The 25,508-nt window shown below is 40.6% G+C and overlaps 1 protein-coding gene across 1 annotated transcript in view; it reads left to right on the top strand.

The window, feature by feature from the left end:
* The window catches only part of epha8 (eph receptor A8), a 416,521-nt gene that overhangs the window by 276,320 nt on the left and 114,693 nt on the right, over positions 1 to 25,508 (top strand). The window contains exons 5-9 of the mRNA XM_048615051.1: positions 42 to 377; positions 3,946 to 4,070; positions 16,652 to 16,814; positions 19,287 to 19,383; positions 23,787 to 23,854. Of these exons, the coding sequence (XP_048471008.1) occupies positions 42 to 377; positions 3,946 to 4,070; positions 16,652 to 16,814; positions 19,287 to 19,383; positions 23,787 to 23,854 (789 nt within the window). The remainder of the gene's footprint in view (positions 1 to 41; positions 378 to 3,945; positions 4,071 to 16,651; positions 16,815 to 19,286; positions 19,384 to 23,786; positions 23,855 to 25,508) is intronic.

The raw sequence follows: 25,508 nt of genomic DNA, 5'->3' as shown, positions 1-25,508 counted from the left end.
ATCCTGATTCTCATTCTTTCTGTTCTTTACCAATGAACTAGGACCCCCCTCTGCCCCAGTAAATGCCCTGTCCACTGTGAATGGAACCACAGTGACCTTGGAGTGGAGCCCACCCTCCAATAATGGAGGAAGGAATGATGTCCGGTACAATGTTATCTGCAGAAAGTGTACGTGGGAGGCAAGCCAGTGTGAAGCGTGTGGTAACCGAATCCGGTTCAGCCCGAAGCAGATGGGACTGACAGAGCCAGCTATCAGTGTGGTAAACCTGTTGGCACACACCAACTATACCCTGAAGGTCGAGGCAGTGAATGGAGTCTCTGATCTCAGCCTGGAGCCCCGGCAGTTTGTTTCGCTGAATGTCACCACGAACCAGGCAGGTATGAAAACCAAGTCTCATTAAACCAAAATAGCTCAGTTGGGAGACCGTTAGACTGATGATTTAAAGTTCCCTGGTTCAAACTTGGGTTTTGGGAGAATGAGATCATCACTTCCAGCTCAGTTCTTGAGAGCCTGAGTCCAAGTCCCAACTGCTCCAGAGGTGTGCAATACCATTTCTGAACAGGTTGGTTAGAAACTATCTGTGATGGAATCAAAGATAGTACGCATGACCCAATAGTAACAAGCTTGGTTTCCATATTCTAAAGGAAAACTCAGGGAGTACACATTTAGTGTCCCATGGGGGAGCTGTGGCATTGCAGTAATCATAGTGTCCCATGGGGGTGATATGGTGTTGCGGTAATCACTGGAATGGTAATCCAGTCTTCTGTGGGTTCAAATCCTGTTGGAATGGATGGTGAAAAATGAATTAAATAAAAAGCTGACCTTATGGTCATTGTTAATTGTCTGGTTCACTAATGTCCCTCAAGGAAGGGAAATCTTCTGTCCTTATCCAGTCTGGCCTACATGTGACTCCAGGCCCACAGCAATGGGACCTAGGCAGTTTTGGAAAGGCAATATGACATGGATGGTAAATGATATGGACAATAAACACCCACATTCCATGAATAAATAATGAAAACAATGGCTAGTTATAAAGTTATAGATGCATGCAGCATGGAAATAGGCCCTTCAGCCCATGGAGAGCCTTTTCATTATCAGGACACCATCTTGGTGGGTCATGCCTGGTTTAGCGAGTGCTCCCAGTCTGAATGCTGGTGGAAATTAGCCTGTGATGCTGACATGGCTAAAGTAGAAACAGCAAAAGAAAGACTCACATTTGTATAACACTTTCATGACTACAAAATGCCTCAAAGCATTTTAGTCAATTAAGGACTTTTGAAGCCTATCATTGTTGAGATGTAGGCAGTGAATTTGACATGACTAGAGAATCCTGACTTTTTGTGATGCAATTTTATTGATTTTTTTATAGGATGTGGGCATCGCTGGCTGGACCAGCATTTATTTTCCATCCCTTGTCACCCTGGAGAAGGAGCTGGGAAGCTGCCTTCTTGAACAACTGCAGTCCTTGGGGTTTAGGCAATGCAGGTTGGGTGGGAGGTCAAAGGCAGTGAAGAAATGGCAACTTAGTTCAAAGTCAGAATCGTGTGTGTCTCGAAGGGGATCGGGTAGTAAGATACCACTTATCCATCTGTTGCTGTAGGTGATAAAGATCACAGATTTAGAAGGTGTAGTCAAGGGAGGCTTGATAAGTTGCCAGTCATAGTGGTGGAGCATATTTAAGGTGGTTAGAGGTGATATTTAGAGTGATAATCAAGAAAGTTGTTTTTCTTAGTTGAATATCTTCAGTATCATTTGGGCATTCACCAAAGCAAGAAGATTATTCCCTCACAGTCCTAAGTTGTACCTTGAAGATGATTGATTGGTATTTGACATACCCTTGTCACATTATGTACATGATAGGTTGAGATAACTTCCTGGTTAATGGTCACCCTCAGGATGTTGTCAGCAAGAGGTTAGAGATGGCCATTGCTTGACATATGTTTGGTGCAAATGTGACTTGCACTTATCCAGGTCTGAATATTGTCCAAGTCTTGCTACATATGGACACTGATTGCTTCAGCATGTAAGATGTCAATTGAGGGGGTAAATATCAGACAAGGAAATCTCCTCTTGTTTGAGATACTGTTATGGGATCTTCCACATTCACCTGATCGGGCAAATAAATTTATTTTGTCCAAAAGCTGACGTCCCTGTGAGAGTAGCATTTCCTCAGTACTGCGACAGAGTGGCACTCCAAAGCCTTGTGCTCAACTCTTGGAATAGGACTCCAAGGTGCCCCCTCTCCCCCCCCCCCAATACTTCGTTCAGCAGGTAGAACCAGTGTATCACCTAACCCATGGTCATCGATGCTCAGAATGGTGTGGCTCTGTGACTTACAGTTGTGGTCATCTTCTTTGTGAATGGAGCCAGCACACATGCCTCCAACAAGGAAACAGGAGCTGGGCCTCCAACCATGGGAAGAGCAATATCCCACAGGTGTGGGATTACCCAGAAAGAGCAGTCAGGTCTGTGCCACTTCCATGGGCAACAAGAGCTTAAGCCTGTGATCGCCAACCATACCCCAAACTAGCTTTTCAGGAGCATTAGAGAATGGTTTCTTGGAGATTGGGACTGATGTAAATTCCCATCATGAGATCTACTAGAAAGTTCTAGTCCCGGGGAGGCGATGGCCTAGTGGTATTATCGCTGGATGTTAATTCAGAGACCCAGATAACATTCTTGGACCCAGGTCCAAATCTTGCCATGGCAGATGATGGAAATTGAATTAAATAATTAAGAATCTAATGATGACCGTGAACCTATTGCCAATTGTCGGAAAAAAAACCCATCTAGCTCACTAATGTCCTTTGGGGAAGGAAACTGCCATCCTTACCTGGTCTGGCCTACATGTGACTCCAGATCCACAGCAATGTGGTTGACTCTTAACTGCCCTGTGGGCAATTAGGGATGGACAATAAATGCTGCCTGGCCAGTGACACCCTCATCCCATGAATGAATAAAGGAGTTCACTGAACACACTGTTTTGAAGCAGGGGCTCTATGGTTTCCTGTAATCTGGCCTCATAGTCAGTTGCATCATTGTGGTTTGCTACCTGTTGAAGAACAGGGCAATCTAGAGAGAGCAGTTGGAGCAGGTTTTGTGGAACATTAGTTACATGGTTTTAGATAAACACTGTCGTAGGACTCATATCCTGTAGTTTCACACAGGCATGCACTCTGAGTGGTAGAGGCATTACCGTGGTGAATGCATCTGTTCAGGCTCAAAGTTAATCAACATACACTTGCAAACCAATGGTACCATATTATAATATAATATAGAAGTTGACTTTCTTCTTACCTTAGTATTCTTGTAAATTGTCCTGACGAGTGCAAGCCACAAAGCTTCAACAAAATGTCTTTTCTCAGCAATAATCACTGCAAACAAGTGTTGGATATTTAACTGGGCTATAATGTTCTGCCTGCTCACTTGTTTAATGGCTGTTGAACGTTTAACTTTTTTCATAAGCCTTGGGTATCGTTGGCAAAGACAGCATTCATTGTCTATTCCTGATTAACCTTGAAACAACTGAATGGCTTTCCAAGGCATTTCAAAGGACAGTTCAGAGTCAGCGCATTGCTGTTAGTCTTGAGTCACTTAATGGGCATGGATGGTAGACTTCCTTCCCTGAAGAGCATTAAATGAACAAGATAGTTTTCAAATAAAAATCCAGTTATCAGATGGTCCCTATCACTGAGTTTAGTTCTTTTTATTCTATTTTTATTTAACAAATGGATTTTAAATTCTCTTTGCTGCTGAGGTGTAGTTTGAATCAAGTTGGTACATCATTACCCCCTCTAGATGACTTGTCCTGTTATTTAACCAAGATGCTCCCATTGCTATAATATGGAGCAAGCCTTCTAAATTATTAGCCTATTGAAAGTAACACCTATTTAATTTGGAGACTAATTTGACCTGTTTTATGCTCCATGCTTTCTCTGTTCCCAGCTCCATCCCAGATCTTGGTGGTCAAACAGGAAAACACCAGCCAGAACAGTGTGACATTAATGTGGCAGGAGCCTGACCAGCCCAATGGCATCATACTGGAATATGAAATCAAATACTTTGAGAAGGTAAACCATTTCCTACTGTATTGTGTAAGATGAATCATTATCTCTTATGATGTAAAAGGAAAATGAGTTCTGCTGTTGTCTTAGAGTTTGTCTGTAAGGAATGCCTACCTTGCCTCGAAGATCTCCATATACTATCAAATGTGGATGAGTCCTGCAGTCTGAAAATTGATGCAGCAATGTTTTAAAATATACTCACTGCTGCATTTGTGTAATTTGCTGTGAGGTAACATCTATTGCCCAGTCCAAAGGCAAGGTGTTGCTTTCTGTCTGTTTGGACTAGTTCTGTCAGGACTTCTTTTCTGAAGAAGGGTCCAGACCCAAAACGTCGGCTTTCCTGCTCCTCTGATGCTGCTTGGCCTGCTGTGTTCATCCAGCTCCACACCTTGTTATCTCTATCTTCTGTCAGGACTTTATCTTAGTTAGGATTCTCCAGAGTCACCCACCTGCTTCAGAAAGACACACAAAGATAGGAAGATGCAACTTGAAGCAAGCCACTCAGCTCCTCGAGTCTGCTCTGCCATTCAATAAGATCCTGGCTGGTCCGAACATGCTATATTCCTACTTACGTATTCCCCTCCCCCTGCCCCAATAAACTTTCAGTCCCCATTTGTCTGTCTACCTCAGCCTTAAACATATTCAAAGACTCTGCTTCCATCACCAACTTTTGTGGTACAGATTTCTAAAGCCTTACAACTCTCTGTGAGAAAGAAATTTCTCTGAACCTCTGACAAAAATGAGTGCCTCCTTATTTATAAACCAGTTCTGGATTCTATAACAGGATGAAGCTTGCTTTCTGCATCCGCATATGTTGAGACTTTGTATGATCTTCTACGTTCCAATCAACTCACGTCTTCCTCTTCTAACTTGGAGTGGATTCAACACTAAACTTTTCAACCCTTCCTCAGAAGACAACATTCCTATTCCCTGTATTACCCCAGAAAATGTTCCATGAACTGTTTCACCATATTGACCTCCTTCCTTAAATAAGTTAATCGATTTTATAGACAGTACTCCAAATGTAGTCTTGTCAGTGTCCTGTAAAATTGAAACAACCACCCCTCTTTTGTATTCAATTCGTCCCTCAATGAACAATAAGATTCCATTAGCTTTCACAATTACTTCCTGTAATTACAGACTAACTTTTTGCAACTTGCACCAGGACACCCAGATCACTCTATGTCTCAGAATGCTGCAATCTTTCACCATCTAAGCAACATATTTTTCTTTTATTCTTCCTGTCCAACTGGACAATTTCTCATACTCCCACATTGTGTTTTTTGACACTATCACTGTGCTAAATGGGATAGACTTTGAATAGATTTTGCACCTCACAACTGGTCATCCACAAAGTGCTGTGGATCAGCAGCAGCAGAATCATACTCCAACACAATCAGCAACCTCATGCCTTAGTATCTCCCCGACTGTACCATTCCCATCTAGCCAGGGTTTCAACCCTGGTTCAATAGAGAGGCAAGAGGACCTGCTAGGAACAGCATCAAGTGTATCTAAAAACAAAGTGACAACATGGGAAACTATAGTACAAAGCTACTTGCATGCCAAACAGTATAAGCAGCAAGTGATAGACAGAGCTAAGTTATCTCTCAACCAACAGATCAGATCTAAGCTCTGCAGTCCTGCCACATCCAGTCGTGAATGGTGGTGGGCAATTAAACAACTTACTGAAGGAGGAGGCTCCACAATCCTCACTGATGGAAGAAACCAACACATCAGTGCAAAAGATAAGGCTGAAGTATTTGCAATAATCTTCAGTCAAAAGTGCTGATTGGATGATCCATTTCGGCCTCCTCCAGAGGTTCCTAACATTGCAAGTGCCAATTTTCAGTCAATTCATCTCATTCCACGTGATATCAAGGAGGCAGTACATATTGGAAAGGCTATGGGTCCTGACAACAGTCCAACAATAATGCTGAAAACTTGCAAAATAAGGTGAGAGTGACAGCCCTTTAACTCAAAGCTGCATTTGACCTAATGTGGCATCAAGGAGCCCTGGCAAAACGGGTGTCAAAGGGAATCAGAGAAATATCTCCCCTGGTTGGAGTCATACCTGGCACAAAGGAAGATGGTTGTTGGTGCTGGAGGTCAGGCTTCTCAGCTCCAGGATATCATGGCTGGAGTTCCTCAGGGTAGTGACCTCAGCTCAACCACCTTCAGCTGCTTCATCAATGATCTTCTGTCCAAAGTGGGGATGTTCACCAGTGGTCGCACATTATTCAGCATCAGTTGTGACTCCTCAGATACTGAAGCAGTCCACGTTTAAAGACAGAAAGATCTGGACAATATCAAGGCTTTGACTATGAAGTGACAGGTACCATTTGTACCATACAATGTACCAGGCAACGATTATGTCCAACAAAAAAGAATCTAACCATCGCCCCACAACATTCAATAATATTGTCATCACCAAATCCCCATTATCAATAAATTGAGCTTTGCAATTGCTCATAAGTCCGATAACAGGTTGCCCTGGAAACTGTGGGGAGCAAGGAAGGTTCAGTGAATTGCCGAGGGAGGCTGGAAGGAAGCATTCCTGCTTCTCCTGGTCCACAAGAAGTGCTGGAAAAGCATTTAACTGCTGTATCCTGCCTCATTTTTTTTTTGTTTCTGGGGTTTATGAAGCCTCCAAAATCTGGCCTCTGGTCATAAAATCTAAAAGGCTATTAAGATGTGAAGCTTACAATCTCATTAATTTATTCAAATAACTGACTCGCCTCTTGAGATCACATTACACATCCGATCAATCCCCCAACACTGCCCACCAAACCCATCCCAGTTAAAGCAACAGTAGGCACATTTTGCAATGGTCTGAAGTCAGATTTCAGATTTATAAGAATTCTTCCTCCTCCACCTCTAGTTCTAATTCACAAAGATGTCTGCTTTAAAGTATTAAGCCATTAATAAATGGTGAATATTTGGAGTTGCCATTCATTGGGATCCTTTATTGTGACCTTTGTAAGAACTTTCACAAGGTACTGCCTGGTTAGTAGGGTTAGATCACAGGGCATCCAGGGAGAGCAAGGCAGATGGATGCAAAATTGGTTTGATAGAGGAAACAGGGTGGTGATGGAGTGTTGTTTTTCTGACTAGAGGTCTGTGACCAGCCGTGTGTCACATGGGCTGGTGATGGGTCCAATGTAGTTCGTAATTTATATAAATGACGTGGATGAGAATATAGGAGGCATGGCTAAGTACATTTGCGGGTGGCACCAAAATTGATGATATAGTGGACAGTGAAGAAGGTTAGCTAAGAGTACAATAGGATCTTGATTAACTGGACCAGTGGGCCAAGGAATGGAAGATGTAGTTCAATAGAGATAAAAGCAAGGTGTTGCATTTCAGTAAAACAAACCAGGGCAGGACTTACACAGTTAATGGTACGGCTCTGGGGAATGTTGTCGAATGGAGAGACCTGGTTTGCAGTACAAAGTTCTTCGAAAGTGGTGTCACAGGTATACATGGTGATGAGAAAGGCATTTGGCATGTTTGTCTTCGTCAGCCAGAGCGTTGGGCACAGGAGTTGGGACCATCATGTTGCAGCTGTACAAGTCGTTGGTGAGTTTGGAGTACTGCATACAATTCTTGTATAGGAAAGATGTTATTAAACTGGAAAGGGTGCAAAAAAGATTTACAAGAATTCTAACATCGCTGGCTGGTTCTAATTAAAAGGAGAGGCTAGATAGGTTGAGACGTTTTTCCCTGGAACCTAGGAGGATGATAAGTAACCTTACAGAGGTTTGTAAAATCATGAGGACAATGATAAGGTGAATAGCCAAGGTCTTTTCCCCAGGATAGGGGCAGTCCAAAACTAGAGGGCATATATTTAAGGTGAGAGGGGAAAGATTTAAAAGGAACCTGAGGGCAACTTTTGCACATAGGGAGTGGTGTGTATGGAATGAGTTGCCAGAGGAAGTGGTAGAGGCGGGCAAAAGAAATTTGGACAGGTACATGGATAGGAAAAGTTCAGGGGGATATGGGCCAAACACAGGAAAATGGGACTTGTTCAGTTTAGGAAATCTAATCAGCATGGACGAGTTGAGCCGAAAGGTCTGTTTCTGTGCTGTATTACACTATGAATCTGACGTTATGACGTTCTGGAGCCTGGAAACAAATGAAGTGTGAGCTCCCAACAGTTTCTGTAGAACTTCAGAGGGGCCCAACTTTTAAGTATACCAAGGTTGACCGTGTTCATGCCTGAGTTTAACAGATTTAGGTCAGGAGCACAGCAATATTCGAGAGAGACAACGCTACCTCTGTTCCTGAACCTCCGCCAAGATTCTCCCAACACCTGCAGATGTGACGATGGAGCAACAACCTCCTGTATTTTGAAGTCAAATCCCTCTTTATCATTATCCCAAACATTATCCTTAGGATGTTCTGGTCTGAATAACTTTTGAAATCCCATAGCCAGAGGAAACATCATCATTGTATTATGTCTATTCAGAATTTTACATGTTTAAAATCCAACAAATACCCAGGACTCGGTGGCCTACATTCTAAGGTTCCAAAAGATGCAGCTCCACAAATAATGTTTGCATCAATATGATTTTTCAGTGTTCCCACGATTTGCAGATCATTCCAGCAGACTGGAAATTTGCAAATGTACACTACCCTCCAAACAAGGAGGCAGACAGAAAACAGAATTTTATCCATCTTTGGGAAAATACTAGAATCTATTATTAAGGAAGTCTTAACAATTCATTAGAAAATTACCTTATGATCCGACAGAGGCAACATAGTTTAACAAGCAGTGAATCCTTTTTGACGAATGCAGCAGACTTTTCCAGCAATTTCTGTTTTTGTTTCTGATTTACAGCATCTGCAGTTTTTTTTAATATCGACTATTTCGAGGCTGTAACTGATATAGTAGATAACCGGGAACAAGTAGAGAGAATATACTTCTTGGATTTAGAATTCCTACAGTGTGGAAACAGGCCATTCGGCCCAACAAGTCCACATTGACCCTCCACAGAGCATCCCAACCAAACCCACTCCAGTACTCTAACCCTGTAGCCCTGCATTTCCCATGGCTGATCCACTTAACTTACACCCCTGGACACTGGCCAATTTAGCATGGCCAACCTACCTAACCTGCACATCTTTGGACCATGGGAGGAAACCGGAGCACCCAGTGGAAACCCATGCAGACACGGGGAGAATGTGCAAACTCCATACAGACAGTCGCCCAAGGTTGGAATTGAACTCTGGTCCCTGGTGCTGTGAGGCAGCAGTGCTAACCATTGAACCACTGCGCTGTCCCTTTTGGATTTCCAAAAGCCATTCATTAAGGTGTCATACTAGAAGTTAGGGCACAATATATGGGATCATGGAATTGGGAGTGATATATTAATGGATAAGGGATTGGTTAATGGACAATAAGCAGAGACAGTAGGGATAAGTGGTGCATTTTCAAGTTAGTGGGCTGAGCTAGTAGAGTGTGAAAGGTTTGGTGCTGTGGCCTCACCTATTAACAACCGATGTTTGTTATTTAGAAAAAGTCAAAAAGTGATGTGTCTAATTTTGCTAACAGTCCAAAACTAGGTGGGAATGTTTGCAGTGAGGAGGATGCAAAGAAGCTGCAAAAGAGATATAGACAGGCTAGGTGAATAGGTAGCAAGGTGGCAGCAGGAGTTTAATGTGTGAGCTTATTTATTTTGGTAGAAAGAATGAAAAAACAGAACATTTCTAAAAGTTGGTGAATTTATCAGTCTTGATGCTCAAAAACACTTCAGTGAACTTGTACCAGGAATGCAACAAGTTAATGTGCAGGTAAAGCAGGGAATTAGGAGAGAAAATAACATTTTGGCCTTCATTGGAAGGGGGCTGAAATACACAAACAAGAAAGGTTTACTACAACTGTACTGGACTTTGGCGGTACGACACTTAATATACAGTGTGCAATTTTGTCCTCCCTATGTAGGGAAAAATATTTTTGCTTTCGGGGTGGCACAACAAAGGTTCATTACATTGGCTCCTGAAATCCTTCTGGAATTTGGAAGAGTGAGATGTAACCTCTTGGAGCATATAGGATTCTAAATGTTTTGACAAAATAGATGCTGAGAGATTGTTTCCCATGACTGGGGAATTGAAAACACAAGGCATAGTCTCATGGTATAGCATCAATTATTTAAATCCGTGGTGGGGAATGATTTCATCACTGTGCAGGTTGTGAATTTTGGAATTGGAGGTGATCCAGACTTGAAGATATTTAAAAGTGAGAGAAATACACTTTTGACATTTTGAAGAATCAAGAGAAAGGTAAAGGAGACAGAAATATAAAGTTGAGGTAAACGATCAGAGTGGTGGAGTATGTTCGAGGGAATGTACAATCTACTCCTAATCCTACTTCCTTCATTATTCAGGTCCTTTAGGTTCCCTATCTCAGATCAGTGCCAGAAATGAATCTTGAACCAGTAGACCCAGGGTAATCTTTACCCAGTGGTATGTAATTCAGCCAGACAAGGGGTTGAACAGTCACTACCCAACATTGTTCCTGCTTATTGGATTGACCGCTTGCTATCAATTAAGTCCTCACCTGTAATTGTGAATATCTTTTAAACAGACAGCATTTTCAGCTGCCAAAAAAACAAGCTGATTTATCCTGCATTGAATGATTTACATAGAAATTACAATATCAAATCAGGCCAATCATGTTAACCAGCTCATATTACCATTAAACTTCCATGTGAACATGAACGTGTCAGGTAATTTCAATCAAACCTAGCAGTCAAGAAATTGATGGGATTGGATTGGGTGCCAGTTCGACATCTGCCCAATTTCACACTCCAGTTTCACAGGAGAAATAGCAAGTTAGCACACAAACCAATACCTATTTTATCTTTCAACAAAATGAAAGTTTCTGTACTTCGAGTTGCGTTCAATGTATTATAAAATTCCTGACTTTTCCACTGTTATGTTCCATCCCCACTGCAGCTTGCTGACAGAGCTGCATGTATCACCTACTTGTCTTGGTATCATTCTGATTATCTATTCATTCACTTGGACTTTGTGTCAGTTTGCCCTCGATTATTGTTGACAGCTCTTAGTTGAGCATTTGCCTTTTCTGTTGACCCACACAACACAACTGACAATATCAGTACATCACGTAATGGTTTGTCAAGCGCAAACACTTCTGCGGTTTATTGGAGATGTTTATAATCTCAATTGAATTAAATAGGAGCCAAGCCCTGTTTTACACTGAGCACAACTTAAATCTTAATTTTATTCAGGGACAGCTGTGGATTATACTTGTGCAGTTTAAGAGTAAATAAATAACAGGCTGCCTGTGATAGCTTCCATTGTTTGTTAAAAATGTGTGAAAAACTCACAGTTTATTCAGGATATGAATTGCAAGTGTCTGTCAGACTGACAGCATGTAGAGGGCTTAATCCCTCTGTACAGTAAAGGGGCGATAGATGGACAGGATGTAGAGGGACTGATATCTCAGTAAATTGAGGGGGAAATTACAGAGTTGTGTTGAGTATCTGTCAACAATGGTAAATCCCTGTTTACATTTTAGGAGCTCTCTTATGTCAATGTTTGCTTCACACCCAGGTAGTAAATGCAATGTCAGGATAAACTTTTAAACATTTATTCAAAGGATATGGGCATCACTGGTTTGGACAGCATTTATTGACCAGAAGGTTAAGAGGCAATCACGTTACTGTGGTTAATGGTCACTGTCAGGTTAGAATTTTATTGAATTCAAATTCAACCAACTACCATATTAGGATTTGAACTTGTGACCCCAGAACATAGCCTGCAGTTCTGTGTTGCTAGTCCAGTGCCATCCCCACTGCACCTCTGCAAGCCCCTATAATTTACTGGAAACAACTCAGTTGAAGCGAAGGTTCCTTCCTGCATCTACTGGTGTATTAAGACTGAGACAATATGACACAAATTTATATTTCTTTAACCAAATGCAGGAACTTGTAGCAAAACCAATATTATTGAATATATGGACTGAGAATCTAGCCGGAGATGAGAGTCTCCTGTCTCATAGAAATAAACACAAGACATTAATCCCACATGCTTGTACTTTAGCTCACTGTATTACACAGTCTGTGGATCTGAAGGGGGCAGGTTGGGGGGTGGGGCACTGAAGTTCAGACACTCCCAACCATGATTAGTAGCTCAGGAGATGTAAACAAATTTGCAGTGTACTTTTCACTGAGCTTTGTGGATAGGGAAAAGTCTATCTGTTACCTCTGGGTTAAAGATTAATGAGGGAAAGCAGGCAAGTAACCAAGGCAAATATAATCTAGAATACTAATTACTGGATAACGATAACTGGGTCGTCAAATCTGCCAGTTCAATTAAAGTGGTAAGGGCTGTAACCATTGAGTAGAGTCTGACAGGGCTGTCCAAGACCAAGTAAAAGGAGGGAGAAAATGATTGTGTTGCGGGTGGGCTCAGAACTGGGTATGCATGTTTGTATGGAAGCAAATAATCAATGTGTTGGAATTTACCTAGCCCCACACCCTTGGCCATGTCATCACATTGGTTGCTTTCATCACAGCCAATCCATTTTCACTAACTAACAGTCCCTATTATCAACTTTCTCTCCCCTCCAGCTCACTATTAACCATCCGTTTGTCTGTCCAACTGCTGTTTTCTCTCTCTGAGCTCCATCTCCGCCTGTCATTACTCGTTTACCAACCACCCCGCATCATAAACCAACCTTTTCCTAGTTACAATCAGTTCTGAAGAAGGGTCACTGGATCCAAAATGTTGATTCTGCCTATTCTCCTCAGATGCTGCTAGACCTGTTGAGTTTCTCCAGCAATTTCTGTATTTGTTGGAATTCTGTGGTGTATAAGTTGAAATAAAACTCTGACTAGAAAAGTGTATGCGTGGAATTTGTCTAACCAATCTTATAACCTCTGGACTTGAACTGAGACCTTGGCTGGAATCTTATAGATATCTCAGTGATGCATGGCATTATTGTGTGAGATGTCCAGCCAAAGAGTATCTTGACATCGGGAGCAACTTGTTCCATCTTTTATGGATTGCTGAATGGACGGGCATATTTTTCGCTTGGCAGCAGTGAATTGTCAATTAAGGGGGATTATAGCATGTTAAACAGCCTCATTAATGCTCTGCATCCTATTATACCAAAATTATTGTGAAATGGAGGACATCACTGATCATCTTCTTACACTATTGGTCATCCTCCAGACGGCTGAGACTGTACTGACCCAGGTGGCAAACTCAAACCAGGCTGGAATGGTCTGATGTCACGTCTCCACTGCTGGTCTTAGGGGAAGAGGTATTCAGGGTCTACCTACAGTACATAGACTACATCAGTTCAAGAAGGCAGTTCACCAAAATCTTCTCAAAAGGCAGGTGGACATGGGCAATAAATGCTGGCCAGCCAGCAACACCCGTGCCCCACAAGCGAACTTAAAACAAAACTGATTCAGGACAGACCAGAATTCACAGGTGATTACTTTATCCAGTGCCAGTTGATCTTCTCAAACTGTATTCAGCTGTGATTGAAGTGTATGTTTATGATCCAGTACCTTATCAACTTGCTCTTTAAATCACATCCTTTTAGGGTGCACTGATCAAAACGATGGCAACGCAAGGTGTAAGAACAGACTGAGGGCAAAAACAGAAAATTAAGCAGTTGTGTTTTGCAATCAGTTTATCATTGAGAATATTTCCTTTCAGTGCCAATAGAGTTATTTGAACATTTATTCAACCATATTTGCTCAGATTAACCTGGCTGGATTCTCTTCAATTTAGGGCAGTATTAACTTGTTCCTGTGTTGGCACAAGAGTTCTTTTCATCTGTTTAACATCATTCATGTTGGTGGAACTGATTATTATTTTGTTGTATTTATTTTTGCATGTTGCTCAAATGTTCTTTAAAGCATATTGCCTACTCATTGGATATTGAACAGAAACATAGCTGCCTGTAATCTGGCTCTGCATGTGCACTGAGATGATTGAGATTGAGCAGACATCCTGCTCAACGAATGTTACTCCAACACTTGTTCTGGCTGCCACAGAACATGGGAAGGATGTCGCAGTTCGAAACAGTAACAAGTGTATCACCAGAATTAATTCGGCCTACTCATGCTGAATAACTAAGTCAAATGAGTTCCTGATGCCATCATCAACTCTGAACTAAAGTCTTCAAGGTTGACTATGAAAGATTAAAAAAGGAACTTCAGAGAATAAACAGGCATGACAGTTACTTCTGGATGTTTGTTTTTTTTTAATGTAAGCCTTTCTGGTCACTCCCCTCTTTAAATTGATTGCTCTGTGATTGACATGTTAGACTATAAGATGGAGGAGCAGAAGAAGGTCATTCACCCCATCCGCTATTCAGCGAGATCATGGTTGACCTGATAATCTTCAAGTCCAAGTTTTGGCCTTTTCTTCATAACTCTTATTGATTAAAAATCTGTCTGTCTCAGCCTTGAATACATTTAATGATCCAACCTCTACAGCCCTCAGTGGTACAGAATTCCACAGATTCACTACCCTCAGGTAGTTTTAAATGTGTGACATCTTATTTTGAGATTACACCCTTTGGTCCTAGACTCTCCCACAAGTGCTAGCTATCTTACTTCTTACTGTTCTTCTATATTCCAATAGGTATAGATTCAGTCTAATTATTCTCTCCTCATAAGACAATTCCTCCTGATATCAATTGAGTGAACCTTCTCTGGACTCCCTCCAATGCCTGTATATCTTTCCTGAAATAAGGGCCTAAAACTGTTCACTGTATTCCAACTGTGGTATGACTACCTTGTACAGTTTTAGAAACACCTCCCTACTTCATACTCCATCTCCTTTGAAATTTTGCTTTGTACCTATGTATTAGTTACTGATTGAAAAAGTGCAGAGAGAAAAATCTGGCAGGTTTCAAAACCCACTTTGTTGTCATTCCATTCATTTAGATCCAACGACTGAGAACGCTGGTGTGGAGTCCTGGCTGTTAGATCTTCATGTCTGTACACTGCTCACGAGATGCATAATAACCTGGCAACCAAAACTGAAATCTACCCCCATTAGCTTTTATTGAAATATTGACCTAGCATCAATCCTGGCCTTTCATGCATCCTGGATTTCCATTACTCCCTTGTTCTGTGTGTCCCTATATCTGGGATTCCCTCATTCAATACCTCTGATTTGAAGACACTTCTTAAAACCTAGCTGTTCAGTCAAACTTTTCATTATCTGTCTTATTACAGATGTTATGTGACTCATTATCACCTACAGTCTGATAACACTCCTATAAAAACTATGGATGTTTTAACATTCTAAAGGAGTTGTATGAAAGTAAATTCTTGCTGATGTCTGTTGGTTTCCCCCTTGACTTTTTCAGAGAGATTTTGGCTGAGGCATTTCTTTAGATGCTGCTGCCTATTCCAAAACAAAAATCCATTGCCCTCCTTTGAGATGCTCACTTTCACTGTGACTTTTCAACATGAAAAGCTTTCATTTCTTCCATTTCTCTGCTTTACATGCCATCATTAGAGTTGCCAATCTCGGAACCTGGATCTGTTTTGCCCTCACCATCTCCTGCAGATGCAGTGATGGCCTTGTATCTTAGGGTATTCATACCTGAAAATATAATTATTATAGCTCCCATAATATAGGAACAAAATGTGGTTAATGCAATACTGAAGGATTTAGTGGATTTTTATTACAGCTCTTAATATTTACATACATTTTGAGCACAGGCACTTGTGTGTCAGGGCTCAAGGTAAGCAATTTGCCTGTAAACTGTGGCACATTTCTTTCATTATGTCAGGCTGCAAAAGGACTCAGCAAGATGGAGCTTGAGACATTTATACCTGAGACATCAAGTCACGTGTCATGATCAGTGATGAAATAATGAGCATAACCCTTAAAGGTGTATTGCATTCTAGCTGTGAGACTTAACGCATTCTGGAGACCTGGAATGAAATTACCAGCAAGTCAGAAGCTCATTTCAGTCAAAGTCACAATATTTCCCAGGCTGTATTAGAAGCAAAGAACATAGAAACGTTGTGGCACAGAAAGAGGACATTTAGTTCATCATGTCTATACAGCTGAATATGAGTCTCCCATTCTAAATCATTTTCCAGCACCTGATCTGTAGCCTTTCAGGTCAGAGCACTTCAGGTACAGATCCAAATTCCTTTTAAATATTGAGAAACTCCACCACTAAACTGCAGAGTGAATACCAGACACCCACCACCATTTGGGTGAAGATGTTTTTGTTAAGTCCTCTCTAATTCTTCTACCAATCACCTTGTACCAAATCCATACTTGGCATGTGCACAATTTGATAAATCTGCAGGATGGAAAGAGTGGAGGATTGTGGGTATTCTAGTCACCATCATTGACCAATTGATCTATCTGGCAGCTAATTGTTTGGAGGCTGGGGCTAGTTTGGCAGCAGAATGTCAGCTGATGAAACCAACTGCAATATGGTCTGCTTAGAGTTGGCAATCCTCTTGTTTTTTCTGTATCAATCTACATTTGCCACCTCTGATTTGTAATATGAGTAATAACTGGCAGTCTACCTGAAGCAGCTCCTCAAATGGAGTATTTTTACTGTCCCACAGGGTAAGGAACAGCAGAGTTACTCCACACTGAAAGCCAAGGGAACAAGTGTGACAGTCTCCAACCTGAAACCTGGAACTCGTTATGTATTTCAGGTCCGAGCTCGTACATCAGCCGGGTGTGGCCGATTCAGCCAGACTGTCGAAATTGAAACTGCGAAATCAGGTAGGCACAGGGTGGGCTCCCAAGCAATATATCTGTCTTGTCTTTGTTCAGCATGAAACTAAGGTGACTGCTTATCAACATTCGGCTTAGAGAGGGGAAATACTATGCTGATTGTATCATGCCCTACATCAAGATTAATATAAAGCAAGATCTCTAAGAGATTATGGAGGCAGAATAGAAAACAATTATTCGATTGGGCAGATGCTTATGTATAGTTTCAGAACAAGGGAGGTAAAAGGAAGGGTAATCCACTCCATTCATCAAACCAGTTCTATCAATCAGTCCATTGCTGACTCATTATCTACCTTAACTTCAGTTGAGACGAAGTTCCCCATTCCTTTAATTCCTTTAGTATTGAAGAATTATTGAATTCCTGTCTTGAATATGCTTTAAGATAAAACCTGCAGTGGTAGAGAATTCCAATGCTTTACCATTTCCAAAGTTTCAGTGGAAAGCCAGCCCATCCATCTCAGTTTTACATGACATACCCTTATCTTGAGATTCTTAGCATCTGTGGAGAGAGAAACAGAGTTAATGTGTGAAGAACTGGAGAAGAATCAATTAGGCTATAAGTCTTAACTCTGTTTCTTTTTCCAGAGGTGCTGTCGGACCTGCTGAGTTTCTCCAGCACTTTGTTTTTATTTCAGATTTCCAGGCATCCGCAGCATTTTGTTTTTAATATTGGGGAAGCATCCTCCAGTATCGACTCTTTCAATCATGAAAATTGTTACATGTTACAATGAGATCACGTTCTTTTTTGTAAACTCTAGGGAATATAGGTCTAGTTTCCTCAATCTCTCTTCATGGACCAATTCCCTTATTCCAAGAATTGATCAACTAAACCTTATTCCTCCCTTGCTGTGAGAAGCATATCCCTCCTTCGAGGTAAACACCGACACAGACCAGTAGAACTCAGTGACCTGTTTGTGTGTTATTGTTTTGATGTCTATAACTATGTCATGTTTGCCCTGATTGACAGGCACTTTTTCTCATTCTGGTCCTTGTGTTTAATGGTTGATCTGTCTCTATCTCTTTAACTTTCAGTTCTGCATTCCCTCTCACACTTTCTGGTCCTTCTGACTCTGGCCTCTTGTGCATTCTCTGTTACTTTTGTATCTTCAGATGCCTCACCTGAATGATCTGGAATTCACTGTGTAAAACTCCCCACCTTTCTGTGTGCCTTTAAAGACCCTATGTAAAATCTATGTCCTTGACCAAGCCTTTGGCCATAGCTGGTAGGAACTCCCTTATTTGGCCTATTGTCATTTTCTTTTCTTTACAACTCTATGAAGGTCAGGAAAGTTTCAATGTATTTAATTTGGTTTATCTGTACAGGTTGCTTGGAGAAGTGAGTATAAGAACATAGGGCGGTAAAGAATACCCATACACCAAATTTGAACACTAATGGCACACACTACCCTTAACAGAGTCCAAAAGTAAGTCTTTTCCTTGCCTTGTCAGAAGGGACAAAGACCAATTTAAGACATATCCCTACACTTCTCCAGACGAGGCTTCTTTAAGGAAAAGTGAGAGGCACACTGTGCTGACACTGCAGATAATTCACACATGAAGCACTGCGATAAATAGAATTGAAGATTTGTTGTGTTCCAGTGGTAATGTCCCTATCTCTAATCCCAGGAGGCTTGGGTTCAAGTCCCACCTGTTCCAGAGATGTGTAATAACAGGTTAATTTGAAAATATCTAAGTGCAATTGATTAAAACACACATTCAATTGTTATCTTTGCTGATATCACTAAATCCAGGTTATGGTCTACATGTTTGAGGTCACTGCCATGATAAAAGGTGTTAAAACTCAGTCAGTGAAGGATAGAATTCAGTGGCATAATCTTTGTACAGGTACAATCTTCTAATAATAGAGACTGCACTTTTCCAACCAACAAACACAGTATAAAATGTATAAAAATTCCTTTTCTTTTTCTAATCTTGTTTGGACAAGTTATGACACACCTTCATGTTCGTCACATACTGAGGTGTGATTCCCACTGCCACACATGATACCTGCCCCCCCGCCCCCCCAACCCCCCACCCCCCGCACTGATCGAAACAACCACAGCTAGTTCCCAACTAATGTCTACCTACTGTGCTACAATTGACATTCCAGTGATATACAATTAGCAAAATGAACAACAATTTCAATCCTTATTTGGAAGAAAGCATCTGTATATAATCAATCACAAGTGCACCACCAGTCTAACTTGTTTTAAATTGAGATCTCTATTCAAAATATAAGTCCTTATTAACATGGATTTCCATGGCAACCATCAGTAATATAACTGGAAATAGACTCTATATGTCATGTGCCTGAACCACTCGTTATTAAAGGAAAATATCAAATTGTTCATTTCTTTTAACGATGCTTATTCAAGTGAAGCAGGAACAAAATCCACCAATCCACATTGTTTATGTAATAAGGTGTCACAATGTTTTTTTCTGTCTTTCTTTCCCCTGTAGTTTCACTCCGATATGATACCACCACGATCATTTGGATCTGTTTTGCTTTAGTAACTGGGCTTATTGTCCTCCTGGCAATGTTCATCTGCAGGAAAAGGTAAATCTAATGCAATAAGGCAGTGAAATTCTGGATAGGAAAGATTCCTTTATCACAGCTAACTGTTGTTCATTTACTGTGATTCAGCAAGCCTTCTTGTAGTGAATAAATTGTAAAAAAATGTCATTCTTGGAAATAAACACACTTGTAATACTTGAACTCTACTTTGAAGAATCCAAGGCAAGTAGAACCAGTTTTCATTATTTTTTACTGCCTTTTTTTTCCTTCTGGGTTGGTGCAGTGTTAGCTCACCATCATTCTGAAACAATCTTTATGTGTTTGACCTCTCAGAATATATGTGTTGACGGCTTGCTGTCTTCAAACAATTGCATCCTAAGAATTGATATTTATGAATGAGCCCATCTTCATTCAGCCATCCTGTAGCCTTGTACAATTTCACTTTTGCAGCATTTTCTTGTTGCTTAAATACAACAGGAGTTCTGACCTCCCTCTCCAGCCTGAAGTTCATCCGAATGCTTATTATGCTCTAAGTGAAGAAGACTGTTCCTGGTCTCCATCTTTAAATTACTTCCTTCTAGTTCGAACCTGTAACCCATTGTTCTACTAAAAGTTTAGCCTGAAATAATGTCCTGGCTTAATTTTGTACACTTCTTTATCAATCTATAAATCGCCTGTACAATCATTTTCCAGTTTAAACAAAGTCCAAACAATCTCCAAACCTTCTCATAGCTCAACCTCATTATTCTTCACTACTTAAAGGTCTCCGTGATTTCTCAGTGACCAGGCTTAGCACAATGTTCAAGCCTTGCTCAGTTTTACCATTACATCATGAAAACCGAAAGAACTACAGATGCTGTAAATCAGGAACAACCTTACATCCTCTGATTGTACTTTTACATGGTGGCTGGTTTTCAATATCTTATTTTCAGTATCCAGAATCCAATTTGTTCAGCTTGCTGGGTTTACAAGGATCTCTGATTCTCCTTTAACTCCTTCATGAGGTATGCACGGTGTACTTGCTTCAAAAGTGCCATTGTTCAAATCAAATCACACTCTCCAGTGAACCTATTCTGTCATCTCAGGGCTGTCCATTTCGATTGTCCCTGTCAACCAGGCAACGAGAGATATCATTTATATAGAACACAGAACAGTACAGCACAGGAATGGCCCACAGTCTTGTGAAGAACATGACGCCAAATTAAACTAATCCCTTCTGCCTGCCCATGTCCATAACTGTCTGTTCCTTGTTTATTCATGTGCTTATCTAAAAGGCCCTTAAATGCCCCTATTGTACCTGCCTCCACCACTACCCCAGCAATACGTTCCAGACACTGACTACTCCCTATGTAAAAAAACACTTGCCCCTCACATTTCCTTTGAACTTTCCCATCTTATCTTAACAGCATGCCCTGCTCTGTTGTCCAAGTGCCACTTGAGTGTTTGGAGACAAGGAAACAACCAACACAGAAAGTCCTCATCAGACTTCCTTACAAAGGAGAAATTAGAAGCGAACATTGCAATCATTTATCATTATATTTTGACATATGAAAGGCTTGCACAGCAATGAAGGTGCAGCAATTCACCCAGCAAAATGGAACTGATCTAGTGAATGGAGTAATTTTCTAATTGGAGAGAAGGATCATTTTGCTGCATTGAATGGTGATAATTCGCACCAAGTGAGTTAGGTTTAATAGTTGATGTATACACACTATTCCAGAAATCATGTAAAAGTTAAGCAGATCTTACAATCATTTTCTCACTCAAGCTGAAAATATCGCAGCAGTTATAGCCAATTCCAACATATTTTCTGGAAACAAAATGCTCTTGCATTATTTGAACACGATTACTAGGTAAAGGACACTTAGATGTTAATCATTGGTCATAGGTTTGCTTTATATTGGGCTGTTGAATAATTTGATATCATAACTTGCTGCTTGGACTTCAGAAAATGCTGCTTTCTCGTGGTGGTGTCTCAGATTATTCTTTTCCCTGTCTCCTGGTTAATTTTTTTTGGATTAGTGTACAATATGGGTGTGTGGATTCTAGAGAGGCTGTACTTGGGGGGATGGGGGTGCAATTAACTAGGTAGGGGATCAGAGAAGGGAATAAAGTAATGGAATAAATATTGTAAAAGATATTGACTGAAAAATGGCGAGACTGTGTAAAGATAGCTATGACATATATTCTAATAGCTGAAAATTAACATGAGGCAAGTATGAGGAGCAGATGAACTGTAGTGGAACACCTGTTTAAAAAAAAGTCAAACTGCAAAAGTGATCAAGTTAGATCCTCCTGAACTGGCAGCAATCGCCCATACCCCCACCCCTCCCACCTCACCCCCCCACCTCCCCCACCCCTCCCCCGATGTTAGTGATACAGAGTCCTCAAACCTTCATAAAACTTCAAGGGATTACAATTCTTTCAATGTCTTGGCCTTGAACTACCTTCAAGAGTTGTTCTTCGTCCTGGACTACCTCAATGATTGTTCATGTTCTGGGTGCTCATCGTCCCCTCTTGGAACCAAACCTCTACTGGATTTTGGAACTGCACTCCAGCATATAATCAGGCACAACTGCGTTTGCACAAAAAAATGAGGTCCACCAAGCCAGTATTATCCCTTGGGTTATGTCCTGGGGTCTAATCTGCTTCACTTGGACAAAGTAAATATTGCTTGAAGCTGTCCTTCTTCATATTAGTTCAGAACTGCACTGAAATATTAATAGTACTTGTTGTATCCTAATTCCTGACAGTCCTCAGGACTTCTTCTGAGTGCTAACTCCAACATTTACCCGTCTCCTAGCAATACTCCTGAGTTCTGACTGCATTGAGCTATTGTAATGCTCTTGACTTCTCTTTGAGCTCCACCTATACCATTAATTATGCTTCTACTGACTCCTAATCTTCTTTCTGAGTTCTGACTGCACAAAGCCAATGGCCTCAGTAGTACAGCTTAACTTTTTTTTCTGCATGGAGCCTTCCTCTTTCTCTTTCTGTCTTATTCTCCAGCTAACTGTGAGCTGGGAATTGTTCTCCAGTGATCTCTTTAAGTTATACATTGAAAACCCTGCAATAAACCCCACCAGTATTGCTAGGCAAAAACAAACATAGCAGTGGGACTTGAATGTAGCAACCCCTTGCAATTGTCCGTTTCCTGAATGTTACATTGTTCACCAAAATGCATACAAGGAGAGAAATCCATCTCAAGCAGGATTCTGCCGAGTTTGGGAAATTCACTGCTTTGACTTTATTAACAGCAATAAAATTATCAGCATATCTGGAATTGTTAGTATTAAGATAAATCCTGAAGTGCTGAGTTAAACACAAATTGGATAAAATAAAGTACATTTACTGTTGATAATGTTCCTACTTCTGTTTCTTAATCTTGCTTTCCCTTTTTTTGTTGTAGTTTTACTTTCATGCTGTTTTACTAATATACTGTTGTGCTATTGATTCTCACCTGATTTAATTGCAAAATATGTAACATGCTTCTTTTTCTGCATAACTCTTTAAGACATTTTGGAAGTGTTTTATTTTTTGAGGTAAACATTGACCCAGTTACACCTAGGATGCAATCAGCTGGCGGGACAACGATTGTGCCAAGAGTGTACTATTGCCAGCAGGTATTAGTGGGCAGCAACTTACAGCTCTCCAGAGAGCTTGACTTGAATATAGTGACTGAAATTAAACCTTTCAGATAGAAGACTTTCAGGTTTCATAACATAACAGATTCCTGATTTAAATTTCCAATACTGCAGATTGTATTTAATTAATATGAGGGAATGTGCTGTTAGTAGCCTGAGCACTAACAGCTAGTTTATTTAAAAATCTGTAAGTTTGAAGATATGGTTTGATTTATATTCAGTTAAAGAAGTAGAAATATGCGCTGATTTTAAACTTAGCCCTATCCTTATCAGTGAAATATTCCTTACACTCATCACAATGTGAAGAATTTGGGTAGATTGGCTGACACCAGTTTTGGTGTATTAATTGTTAAAAGTGCCTTAAAGAGTAAACACGTGGCAGGGGGAAATAAAAGTTCGATAGGATTATTAATGGCCACTGATCAGCTCTCCCAGTTGACTGACTGTGTGATAATGATAGATCTTCATCCCACTGTGTCCGTGAACACACAAGTTCAGTTCTAGAACAGTTATCCAACTAAGATCTACCTCATGAAATTCAGTCAATGATTTACTACATTTGTCATATGATTCACTTTTTAATTAGTTAGTTTCATAAAACTATCTTTAGAAATCTGGTCACTCAAAAACAACTGACACAATTCAGGACTTGTTCAATCATCATATCATTGTTGCAAAGAGTCACTGGAGAGATCTTGAACACTCTGGGCTCAAATTACATTTTGGAAAATGTTGTAAATGATGGGGGAAGGGCTCCCTTAAGGTCTAACTGACTTTACTGAAATGTATTCTTTCTTACAGAAGGTGCGGGTACAGTAAAGCATTTCAGGATCCCGATGAAGAAAAGATGTATTATCAAAATGGGCACCGTAAGTTGAAGGAGCAATAACATTCAATAAAGTAGAAATGAGACTATGGAGAATGAATTGTCTTCTGTATATTATTGCTGACCATTTAGGGAATGCTGAAAATGGTTCCCACGTTTTTACTTCCTTCTAGTGATGTCTTATGTCCCTGTAAGTTATTGGAACACAGTACTACACAGAACTATTAAAATATAACTGTAGGACAAAGGAGACATTAACATGAGCTAACAATGGGTAAGTTGAGAATTCATGCCTTTCATTCCCTCACAGGTACACTGTTCCCTAACTGCAACAGTAATTACATTCCAAAAATCCTTCATTTGCTGTAAACCACTTCTTAAGCTCATGGAAGGAACCATATTAATACACGTTCTTTCATTTTTTTTAACCTTGATTCTGGAAATGGTCTCCAGATAGGAGAGTGGAGGCAAGAGCTCATTCAAGGAAAGACTTGCATTTATATAGCACACATCACATCCTTCCAGCCCAAAGTCTGTCTGAGACAATGAAATGTTTGTCACTATAATGATGTAAAGAAACATGGCAGCAACTGTCTACTCACACGTTCTACAACCAACAATGGAACGCCTTACCAGACGGTGGTTGGGGTAGAATTTGACCAGGATGTCAGGAGAACTCCCCTGTTCTCCATGCAGTGTCAACCAATTCCACCCAGTTGAGAGAGCAGACAGAATAATGGGTAATATTTTGTTAGAAAGGCAGTGTCTCAGGAATCCCTGGCCCTTAAACACAGCAAGTTACAAAGCAGTTATATCAAGCACTGTAATGCACACCTCTGACCTGCCACCCTTCACAGAACCCATCTTCCCCTCCCCTTTCAGCATTCCAAAGATCTTTCCTTGCCTCTTGCATCCTTTCTTCAATCAGTTCTGATCAAAGATCATCGACTTTCATCTGGCTGTCTGCAAATGGCCTCTTTCTGACCCACTCAGTATTTCCTGTCTCTCCTGAGTTTATCTCAACGAATATGTAACCCAATTTTCATGGAGTTGGCTGAAGGAGAAATATCGACCACGATCATTAGAGAACATTATTATAACTGGGTAGCTGGTAGACAGTTTAAAATTTAATCCAATATACATGAGAGAGTAATAAGAACAGAAAATTCAGGAGAAACCCAACTGATCTCACAACATATGTGCAGAGAGAAAGAGTTAATGTTGCAGTTCTGGTATATCTGTTCTTCAAAGTCTCTTCAAATTTATTTCAGATTTACAGCACCCACAGTATTTGTTTTTTTTATCTGGGAGAATATACCTGCCCTGCCAATCCCTTCAGATGCAATCAGCTGTTGTGTAAATAATGTTTGTCAAGGGCCATGTTATAACTGCAGGTGTACAGTCTTCCCTCAGTGACATGTGCATTCAAGCAAAGGAAAGGCTGTAATTGTTAATAAAACAATAAGTTCTTGATTAGCGCAGCCCTTAGCAGGAGCAAGAATCTGGCAAATTTGATTTTCTTCAATCCGTAGAATGGAAATCTGAGACACGTTCAGCTTTAAACAGACAAAACATTTCTGTAAATGCAATTAAGCATAAAGTGGAAACCACACAACTCAGGAAGATCCCAGACCTAACCTCTCATGTGATGAGAGAGTGGGAGGCGGATAGAAGAGGGATAGAGGAGAGGATAGGTG

This window comes from Rhincodon typus, chromosome 31 (genome assembly GCF_021869965.1).
Source record: "Rhincodon typus isolate 14 chromosome 31, sRhiTyp1.1, whole genome shotgun sequence".
In the NCBI taxonomy this organism is placed as follows: domain Eukaryota; kingdom Metazoa; phylum Chordata; class Chondrichthyes; order Orectolobiformes; family Rhincodontidae; genus Rhincodon; species Rhincodon typus.
The sequence above is the reverse complement of the archived record's forward strand: the minus strand, read 5'-3'. Positions and strand labels throughout refer to the sequence as shown.